This window comes from Physella acuta, unplaced genomic scaffold, assembly GCF_028476545.2.
Source record: "Physella acuta isolate Inbredline_101_S28 unplaced genomic scaffold, ASM2847654v3 ptg000605l, whole genome shotgun sequence".
Classification (NCBI taxonomy): domain Eukaryota; kingdom Metazoa; phylum Mollusca; class Gastropoda; family Physidae; genus Physella; species Physella acuta.
Window position 1 is genome coordinate 310,726 of NW_026732124.1, and position 11,690 is coordinate 322,415.

Consider the following 11,690-nt stretch of genomic DNA (forward strand, 5'->3'; position numbering starts at 1 on the left):
GGAGATATGGCAAGTCGTGGAGATGCCTAAAGTAGCAGGTGGCCCCTTTAAGATAAGACCCATCGATCACGCCAAACCGGATCGGTGGGCGAACATTGCTCAATTAAAGAAATATTGGAATAGGCAAGAAGAGCAGTTACACACAAGGAAATCCAAGACAATTAGGGAACCGGAAACTATAACGGAAATTCACATACCCATCCCGGAACCATATCACCATCATCAGAACAACCGCGATACACAAGTGGAGGATAACGGCAACAAAGAGGATCCCGTTCCTTCCAGAAGCAGAGAGACAGTAGACCATCAGATAAGTGGTCCGCGGAGAAGTTTGAGGAACAGAAGGAAGACGAAATTTTTTGTCAGCAACCATCAATTCTTTCATGGTCGCGCTGGTATGAAAACAGACTGTTCAAAAAGTCATAAAAGTGAACTGGTGAAGGCACCAAACGAAAAAAGGTGGATGTGAATTCTAGAACTGTTTTGTGTCTCAGGAAGACGATGTAGACACAGTTGATATGTGAAATAGGTATAACTGTCAATCGTATACGAATGGGACGTCGTGGACAGTGAGTGGAACAATAAAATTTTTTTACGATTATGCGATTGACTTTGGAGGAGTGCACCTGCCAGGCGTTGTTTGTGGTTGAAAACACACAAAAAAAGGCAGGGGTGGATGTAGCTAGGGTGGGCCTAACTACTAGTACAAATCTGATAACGAACGAGAAGCCGAGACGCAGTATTGCAGTCTGACGCAACATAACAAGTGGCTTATTGGGTCGGGCTGATAACAATCTCAAAGCCAACGCGTGCTATTTTGGGAGACGGTACGAGGAGTGAGACGGCCTGTCAACTTTGATTGATAGGATGCAGATGTTATTCCACGGACTGTATGTTAGAACTACGCAACTAGTGGTCGGAGACATCGAGTACAAGTATCGATTACGGAGGAATACAAGTACGGAGACGAGTACGGATACAAGGCATAAATAGGAGGGGACGACTGAACTCGTTCTCTTCCTCTTCATCGCTCGCTTTAGATCAGTCAGTCTGTGTGACATATCAAGTTGGTTATATTGTGTTAAGAAGGACAATAGACATGTGGATTCAGTTATATGAAGCCTAGTGAGGACTGTTAGGGGTCAGTTGATTCAGACTATTATTGTGAAACATTCCTGTTGATTCATTGTGTTATATTGAAGCATTTCTTGATTCATGTAATAAAAGGATCAATAGCGAACCTGCATCTTCGAGTCTTTCTACTGTAGTCGATGTTGTGTAGCATGAGTGGTTCAACTCGTTACAATTGGCGTTGTCGGGCAGGATAGACTCGGGGAAGGTCACATTTGGCGTTGCGAGCAGGGTAACTGTTCGCTCGTTACATATATATATATATATATATATATATATATATATATATATATATATATATATATATATATATATATATATATATATATACAAAGGGGTCAAGGGGGGTTGTAGCCACCCTAACCCCCCCTGCCTACGCCACTGTGGGACACAATAATGTTAAGAGCTTTAATAATCCATACCCACCTATTTCCTCACATCAGCATTACGATTGATAATGTGCATAGTGGTTTAGATAACACAGGGTCTGTTAATTAAACAGGACTGGGTTCGATAATCGAACCCTAGGGGTTCGGGGAGTCAGTCTCGGGGGCTTGGCGGAGATCAAGATTTACGATTGTATTTTGTCAGTGCGGACGGAAGAACTACTAATAATGCGTATCTGAAACTGGTGGGGTTCGGTATTACCAAAATGGTTAACACTGAGTTAGTACGAAATATTGTTACCTTAGCTAGACTGTGCCATACGTCATGTTTGAACCAAGATTTTATTTCCACATATTGCAGCTCACATAGGTACACGTGCATGGAGTTTAACCGTAGAAATAACAACATCCTTCAGTACAGGATTGGTGAGTAGAAGCTAATGAGTGCTCACACTAGGCTATAGTGACAACTCACACTAACCTATAGTGACAGATCACATTAACCTATAAAGGCAACTCACACTAGCCTATAGTGACAGCTCACACCTTTAGTGACAGCCCACACTAACCTAGAGTGAGAGTTGACACTAACCTATAGTGACAGCTCACACTAACCTATAGTGACAGCTCACACTAACCTATAGTGAGAGTTGACACTAACCTATAGTGACAGCTCACACTAACCTATAGTGACAGATCACACTAACCTATAGTGACAGATCACACTAACCTATAGTGACAGATCACACTAACCTATAGTGACAGCTCACACTAACCTATAGTGACAGCCCACACTAACCTATAGTGACAGCCCACACTAACCTATAGTGACAGCCCACACTAACCTATAGTGACAGCTCACACTAACCTATAGTGACAGCTCACACTAACCTATAGTGACAGCTCACACTAACCTATAGTGACAGCTCACACTAACCTATAGTGACAGCTCACACTAACCTATAGTGACAGCCCACACTAACCTATAGTGACAGATCACACTAACCTATAGTGACAGCCCACACTAACCAGCTCACACTAACCTATAGTGACAGCCCACACTAACCAGCTCACACTAACCTATAGTGACAGATCACACTAACCTATAGTGACAGATCACACTAACCTATAGTGACAGCCCACACTAACCAGCTCACACTAACCTATAGTGACAGCTCACACTAACCTATAGTGACAGATCACACTAACCTATAGTGACAGCTCACACTAACCTATAGGGCTGATAAGTAGGTCACCAATCAGTTCTCTGGCTCATGCAGGTTTTATTGAGCCGTAGAACTGGTTGGTGACCTACTTACCAGCCCTATAGTGACAGCTCACACTAACCAATAATGACAGATCTCCCTAAACCGAACAAAAAGATGCCTGAAAGAAACTCTGCTTGTATAAACTTTCGACAGCTTGTACAAATGTATGACATCCGATGTAAACTTATGACATCTTGTAAAAACTTATGACATCTTCTATAAACTTATGACAGCTTCTATAAACTTATGACAACCTTGTATAAACTTATGACAACCTTGTATAAACTTATGACATTTTATGAAGCTATAAAATCTTGAAAATCTATTCCGAATGTTGTAGGCCCAAGTGAGAGAACGGAAATAAAAATGGAAGACTTGTGCAGTTTTCGTGACGATCCTCACCCTTTAACTGATATGTTTCGAAGTTATTACTTTAAAAATCTTATTTGTGAGTATTCTTTCACTATCTGAGTGATATGTTTAGAAGTTATTACTTTAAAAATCTTATTTGTGAGTATTCTTTCACTATCTGAGTGATATGTTTAGAAGTTATTACTTTAAAAATCGTATTTGTGAGTACTGTTTTACTATCTGAGTGATGTGTTTCGAAGTTATTACTTTAACAATTTTATGTGTGAGTATTGTTTCACTATCTATCTAATATCTTTAGAAGTTATTACTTTTAAAAAAAATTAATTTGTGAGTAACGTGTCAAAATCTGTGGTGATGTGTGGGCCATCTTTTACGTATTCATACACAAGGGGTCATCCATAAATGACGTCACGCTTTTTGTGACGATTTTTACCTCCCCCCTCCCCTCCGTGACACGTCCTCACAAAAAGCCAGACCCCCCCTCCCTAAAATAACGTCACACCTCAGCCTACAAACCCCCCCCCCAAAAAAAAATTGCAGTTGAATTTTTTTAAAAAGCTATATTTTTCCAAAATCTTGTCTGAACTCTGTCAAAATAGAGTATTTTAATCAGTTGTTATTACAACTTATTAAAACAGTTTTCTAAAACGCAAAATAACGTCTAAAATTCGTTTTCTAACATTGCTTTTTTATAATGCAAAAGTGTGACGTCGCACCATCTGAACCCCCCCCCCCCCGTTATCACACACCGTCTCAAAATTACGAACCCCCCTCCCCCCCCCCCCCCCTTACGAGTGTGACGTCATTTATGGACGACCCCTAATAAGAATTTCACAAATGGTAATTTTATGACTTACTCTTGAACAGTCCTTAAATTCGATTTGATTTTTGATTTATGTTGTTTTTTTCTGACATGTACTTTTATTCATTTAAGATGGATAATGCAAATGTGTAATTAAATGGTGATTTAATGTTCTGTTAAAAAAAAATACAATTTCAGTTTAAAAAGAAACAAAAAAATATAAGTAAAAGGGCAATTTTCTTTTTCGGTGGAGCGGGTTTTAGGGGGTATTGACTTATATCTAGAGCTGAAATAAACTTGTGATAAAAGACGAATATAAATATTATAAGCAGCATGAATGATATGTAGAGTAAAATGAGACAAAAATAGTCATACAGTCATGCCATAGTAACAGCAGATCTCCTACGTGTATTGTTGTTGTTGTTTTTTGTTTTGTTTTTTTAACATTAAAAAAAGCAAGTAATAACAATTTATTTTGTAGTTTTATACAATTTCAAAGACAAGATCACAATATTAAAAATACACAAATATTACTTGTGTTATCTTCCTTGTATTAATGAGCGGTTTTTACAATAGAAGATGTATGCGAGTGCGTTAGTACGTGAGTGCGTGCTTGCTTGCTTTCGTGCGTGCAAGTGTGTGGGTATGTACGCGAGAGTGAGTCTGTGCATGCGTGTGTGTTCAGCTTCGACCTTAATCCCAACTAGCTGTATACTAACCCAGAGGCGTAGCGAGGGGGGGGGGGGGGGCGGGGGGTGCGGACCGCACCGGGTGACACCATTTAGGGGGGTGACACCAAGGCAAAAAAATAGCAAAATATATAGAGAAAAATTTGAGGGGGGTAGCAAATCAAAAGTTTGAAGGGGGGGTGCAAATCGAAAGTTTGTTCCCGGTAAGGTTCGCTACGCCTCTGGGGGGTGACACCATTAAGTGCCGCACCGGGGGACACCCGACCTCGCTACGCCACTGTACTAACTCTAACCCCGTGTCTGTTTCTTTGATTTGAACAGTATCGAAAAACCTCTGGCCTTCGTACTGCGGGTTCAATAACCTGGTGCCTTTTAACGGAACCATCAACGAGAGGCAGTGCTACGGGAACGTCTCGGACTGGGACGAGACAACCTGCTCCACCGTAGGGACCATCACATTCAGGTCCGACTCTTGTAAGGAGTTGTTACTTCCCTTGGGTGAGTCATGTTGTGTGTATTAGCTTTTGTAAGGAGCTGTTGCTTCCCTTGGGTGAGTCTCATATTGTGTGTATTAGACTCTTGTAAGGAGTTGTTACTTCCCTTGGGTAAGTCGTGTTGTGTGTATTAGACTCTTGTAAGGAGTTGTTGCTTCCCTTGGGTGAGTATCATATTGTGTGTATTAGACTCTTGTAAGGAGTTGTTACTTCCCTTGGGTAAGTCGTGTTGTGTGTATTAGACTCTTGTAAGGAGTTGTTGCTTCCCTTGGGTGGGTCTCATATTGTGTATTAGACTATTGTAAGGAGTTGTTACTTTCTTTGTGTAAGTCGTGATGTGTGTATTAGACTCTTGTAAGGAGTTGTTGCTTCCCTTGGGTGGGTCTCATATTGTGTGTATTAGACTTAATTAGAATCTTGTAAGGAGCTGTCACTTCCCTTGGGTGAGTCGTGTTGTGTGTATTAGACTCTTGTAAGGAGTTGTTATTTCCCTTAGGTGGGTCTCATATTGTGTATTAGACTCTTGTAAGGAGTTGTTGCTTCCCTTGGGTGTGTCTCATATTGTGTGTATTAGACTCTTGTAAGGAGTTGTTGCTTCCCTTGGGTAAGTCGTGGTGTGTGTATTAGACTCTTGTAAGGAGTTGTTACTTCCCTTGGGTGAGTATCATATTGTGTGTATTAGACTCTTGTAAGGAGTTGTTGCTTCCCTTGGGTGAGTATCATATTGTGTGTATTAGAATCTTGTAAGGAGTTGTTGCTTCCCTTGGGTGAGTATCATATTGTGTGTATTAGAATCTTGTAAGGAGTTATTTTCCTTGAGTGAGTCTCATATTGTGTGTATTAGACTCTTGTAAGGAGTTGTTGCTTCCCTTGGGTGAGTCGTGTTGTGTGTATTAGACTCTTGTAAGGAGTTGTTATTTCCCTTGGGTGGGTCTCATATTGTGTGTATTAGACTTAATTAGACTCTTGTAAGGAGCTCTTAATTCCCTTGGGTGAGTATCATATTGTGTGTATTAGACTCTTGTAAGGAGTTGTTACTTCCCTTGGGTGAGTATCATATTGTGTGTATTAGACTCTTGTAAGGAGTTGTTACTTCCCTTGGGTGAGGCTTATATTGTGTGTATTAGACTCTTGTCAGGAGCTGTTACTTTTTTACACAAGCATACATCAGAGGAGTCAAAATCAAATCCACCGAATATTTAACTTTCAGCAGTTTCTGTTTGACTTTAAAATGTGTGCTTTGGGATTTCAGAGTTTCGTTGTTTGGCGTTCATCCATGACGAGGCGGTTCCGCTTCAGCAGCTTTTGATCACCAGCAGTTTAGACGGGAGAAGTCAGTATCACTGTTGGGTAACTTCCGTTTTCTATTTCATAACTTCCGTTTTCTATTTGAAGTGGAAACATCCGTTTTCGATTTGCTTTGGTATCTATTTTTAGAAACTTCTATGTTATATTTGGTACCTTTTTTACTTTCTCGTATATACGAAGTATAGAGAAAGTATTGTAATCGTGCAAAAAAAAATCTATATTTTTACAAATCTCGACGTTTTACATCTCACTGATACGGAAAAACATAATTTTGCAATCTTGTCCGTATGTCTGTGTGTCTGTCTGTGTGTCTGTCTGTCTGTCTGTGTGTGTAAACACGATAACTTGAGTACCGTTACAGCTAGGTTGATGAAATTTCTTATATAAGTATTTTATCAAAATCGTAGATCCGTATCAACTTTTGAGCGATTTCCGATAACCGGAAGTGGTACTTTTCCTACTTTGAAATTTTCAAAAGCCTATAACTTGAGTACTATTTCAGATAGATAAACGAAATTTCACATGTAAGTAAAAGATCTAATTCTCTACCTTCTGTTAAATTTTGAGTCATTTCCGTTGGACGGAAGTAGTAATTTACGCTACTTCCGATTTCTTAAAAACTAATGTAAATTTTTAAAGTACTAATAATATTGCGCACTATTATGCACTTTTTTATTTAGCGTTCACTTGGTGTGCAATTCTTTTGTCTACGAGATTTTATTCTATTTTTAAAACTTTATGTATTTAAAATGGATTAAAAATCATGTCTATAGCCCGAGTTCCCATCCCCTGTTATTTTATATAAAAATATTCGAGAAAGTTTAGGGGAGATCACTCCCGGTTTATTTGCTTTAAGAATTTTATGTAAGTTATTTTTTTAATCGGTTATTTCTTACCATTTTGTTATATTAGACTGTGTTTTACATTTTTTACGAGACTTATACTGTCGTGTCGTCACACGTTCCTTGCCTCACCCACAGATCATCACGAGCTACATGGCGGGCGGCCATTGGCCCTGGAGGATGTTGCATCAGATGCCCACCCCCCAGTGCTCACTTCTCATGGAGGTCGACTTCAGCTCCAAATCTTCAGCCATATCAAAGCTTTACCTCGATGACCGTGAGTGTTGGGTCACAATTCCACAAGCATCCATTCACTAGATAATTACAGGGTACACCGTAGGGATGGACAGTAGGTTAACGTGTAACCTGTACGACTATTAATTTTCCGGGTATCTTTTTTGTTGGTGATTTTTTTTTTTTTTTTTTTTTTTTTCCAATTCCTAAATTATAAATAGGTACATATTGTAAAGGTATCGCCTCAAGAACGTTTTGAGCATTGAAGCTGAATTACTGTCAACACCAATGATAATCAGGGTTCACCGCCCCCTTCCCCCCCCCCAACCCCCGAACGAAATAGAAAAATCTAATTTATATAGAAAAGAACCAGTGTTCACCCCCCCCCCCCCTACCCCCCTCGCCACTCCCTCAGAGAAAAAATGTTTGAAAAAAATAAAGTAAATGCATGAGATCCAGGCCGGCGCTACATGTAAGGCGAACTGGGTGGTCGCCTAGGGCGCCATCCCTAAGGGGGGTGGCAAAATGTTTCATCGCTATTATCAAAAAGTACCTAATGATAAATAACTTTTATAAAGGAGTAGCGATCTATTGGTAGAGCCCAGGACGAACTATCAATTTTGCACCCCCACCCCAAAATTAGGTCTATATAGGCCTATATTTATTCGCGATGGTGAAAATGCACCCCCACATCCCTATTTTGGAAAGTTCGGGGCGCTTTTTACCAGTCACTTTGCCTTTTTAATTTGGTGTCACATAATTGATGTAGAAAACGATTTTTTAAATTTCGAACATTTCAAACGGTTATTTAATTTTAATAGGGCTTGTAAGTCTCTTTTTCTCTGACTTAGAATTAGAATTTCTGTCCTGGTGTACAGAGTTTTGTAATGACGGGGTGTTCAAAGTATTGTCACTTGTTTGGTAAGTTTTGATGAATCGTTTAGATTTGGGAGTAACGGCGGAAGGCTGTTTTCTGATATGATTTCGTAGGTATAAAGTATAAAGTATCGAAATGTTAAAGTGTCATAATTTGTATTCGGCTGGTTTTGTAGTTGAAGGTCTAGTGGAATCTGATTGGTAATAGAGAAATGATAATGCAGGTTATGAAGTATCGTAGTTCTGGAGTTCGGGAGTAGTGATTCTTGTGGTATTAAGGTATCGAATTATATTAACTGTTAAATTGTAGTGGTAGGTCCAGTGAAATCGTTGTTGGTTGGGAGTACCGTTTGTAGAGCTTGGTTGTGTTGTGAATGTAGTAGAGTATATCGAGTAGTCGAGTTCATCGTAAGTTAGATGATTTCAATTCAGTACGGAACACACTACAAAGAAAGGTAGGCGTTCTCTAGTTGAAAAATCTTTAGTTTTTTAGGAATCTATATTACCACTCTTAAAGTTTTAATACACAATATTAAATAGGATGGAATTTATAACTAACCGAAAGCTTGGTTTTTTTCAAATTATAATTTTTTTATTTAATCAATAATTATAGCAACATCTAAAACAGTTGCCCGTGTTTGATCTTTTGAAAGTCGTCCCTTTATTTAGGGAATCCAAAATTTTATTAAAAAGAGAAATAATCCGTGTTGGCATTTTTAAAGATTTTCATTGAAATTGAATGTAAGTATGTTGTAATAACGCTATCGCTTTTAGACTTTCAAACAAAACCTACCGTTCAGTATTCAATGGGTATAATATATTGTTTTTACAAGGTAAAATAGCTAATACAAAAGATTTTAATATAATTATTACGTACTGAAATTTAGAGCGGTTTTTTGTGAATTTTAAGCATGTCTTATTTACACTTGGTTAATTTAGTTATTCTTCTGAAAGTTATTTCCCTTGAATACAATTTTGGTATTTTGATTTTACAAATGGGAGATAATTCGTTGCTTAACTTTACATTCATTTCAAATTCCCGCACCTTAGGTTGACCGCTTAGATATGAAAACAACTTTAAGTCATTATTTGCCATTGTAAAAATTATATAGAACAGGAGTTCTAAACAAAATAGTTTAGTAGGTTTTTTTAGCATTATCAAGTTGAAAAACAAATACACCAGAAGCCGTTATAGATTGCAATACTTAATGTTAGTAGACATAAAGTCGTAAATTAAACATCTATTTAATTGTCTTTTCATATTTTCACACTCTCCTAAAGGATTCATATATAACAATTTTAGGCTAGAATCTATATTATTTATAACCTTTTATTTTTTATAAACCAAAAAAATCGTTTCATAATCACACAATATAGACATTTTACAATTATAACTAAAGACAGTCAAGCTTAAAACAGGTAAGTTCCGTTTTGGAACTCACCTTGGGAGGACTGCAGGGAGCCCAACTCTACAAGAATATTTTTATTTGATTCAGTAGTTTTTTTCCAGACTTTTTCTCCTGAGGGGGAGGGGGCACTTAACATTTTCTAAGGGGGAGGGAGGGGGCTATGTCGTAATCTACAAAGTAGGCGCGTGCACTTAGCAACAATTTCAATAAAATGTGATTACGCTTGCAAACTGGAATTGAGACGAAGGAAGCAAGTAAAATAAGCTTTTCATGTCTACATAACGTTTATGCAATCGATAATAAATTAGTATGTCACATTTAATTGATTCTTGTATTGTAGGCCTACATATGTTTTAGTAATTAATTTGTGTGAAAGGGGGCGTTTTATTAAGTTTTGCCTAGGGCGCTAACTGACATGGCGCCGGCACTGCAAGAGATCCCTAGCTAATGTTCCTCGAATGTCGTTGTAGTTGACAACAGGTTGTTTAAACTTCAAAGTGACCATATGGAATGACGTTATGAAATGTTTAAATTCTTTGAAATTTCTTTCACTTAATTTGTCCGATTCTACTTTTTTATAAAATAACTGCGAGATGTCTAATTTTCCACAGGGAGCAGGAAGAAAAGGTGCCATCTTGATAAGGAGCTCAAAGGCTCACAGAGCGACGTTACCAAGTCTACTTCGACTAACGTACGGTACAGCATCCCCAACCAGGAGGATACCGCGCAGGCGGAAACAGACCCTCATCTAAAGACGAAAGAACCCAAAGAAACCCAGTCCCACCCGCCCAGCAAAGACTCGTACCACACCGATCCCCCAATTTGGGGTCTACACAACTGTGGGGTCAGACTTTTCAATGCCCACGCCTATGACGTAATATTTTTCCTAGCGTGCTCCGCGAGTTCTTTAATTTTCCTGGATATCGTCAGCTGATTTTAGTTCACGTCTGCTTGAAGCAGAGGGCGTGTTTTTGTCACTACGCCATGGCTGTTTGTTAGAGATTTTCTACCAATGTTTACACTCGAGGCACGTGACCTGTCTGATGTGACGTAAACAATGTCACGTGATTGGAGTAGGTATGTGGTCGCGATTTCAATATCTGAGGTTGAATATGAACAACTTTAGCAACAAAATATGCTGTGTGTGAATAATTATATGATCTGCATTTATCTGAATGCTTTAGGAGAAGCGGCGGCTATTGACATGAACACAACAATCAGCGTTATTTCCCTTTCTCTTCTGTTTTATGCAAAACTTCGCAAGAGGATTGCTGCAATCAATTCAGCTTTACGTCCCTCCTACTTCCATTCTTACACTACCACATATATGGAGTGATACAATCAGGGATGTTTGAGGTTTTTCTAGTTTATGAACTTCTTTTGAAGTCATAACAAGATATAGATCTATCTTGTACTAAAGCCACAAGACGAGATAGTAATGCTTGTTTTTTCGCAAACTATTTTCTTCCCGGTGCTTAAAAGGACATAGTAACCATCTACTACACAAGTGAATAACTCGTCCGCCGATTTCCTACCAGTCTACCCAAAGTATCTGCATCGCTGATGAACCTGTCCTTTGGGGCTTCCCCTGGGGTTACCCATTATCATGTATTGCTAATCCAATTAGATTATCACATAATTTTATATCTATTATTGAGGTAGATTAGATGGCAATCGCAGCTAAATGATACAGCCATAATAATCCATCCACTATTCTAGTCCAGCTCCCCTTCATCTAGCACCCCCACCTCCTTTCGATGTACCAAGTGAAGCGGTCTAGCTAGGACAAGATATTGACCAACCAGAGAGCTCCTTGGATTCTACTGTTGTATCTATGCAACTAGCCCACATCAACAACGGTACGGACCTCGCCAGCAAC

At 38.9% G+C, this 11,690-nt stretch overlaps 1 protein-coding gene across 1 annotated transcript in view; it reads left to right on the forward strand.

Annotated features, from left to right (window-relative positions):
* Window positions 1–10,768, forward strand: part of LOC131947740 (uncharacterized) — a 58,978-nt gene extending 48,210 nt beyond the window's left edge. The window contains exons 12-17 of the mRNA XM_059309022.1: window positions 1,879–1,943; window positions 3,126–3,233; window positions 4,970–5,146; window positions 6,395–6,492; window positions 7,431–7,569; window positions 10,423–10,768. Of these exons, the coding sequence (XP_059165005.1) occupies window positions 1,879–1,943; window positions 3,126–3,233; window positions 4,970–5,146; window positions 6,395–6,492; window positions 7,431–7,569; window positions 10,423–10,745 (910 nt within the window). The 3' untranslated portion in view covers window positions 10,746–10,768. The remainder of the gene's footprint in view (window positions 1–1,878; window positions 1,944–3,125; window positions 3,234–4,969; window positions 5,147–6,394; window positions 6,493–7,430; window positions 7,570–10,422) is intronic.
* The last annotated feature ends 922 nt before the right edge of the window (window positions 10,769–11,690 follow it).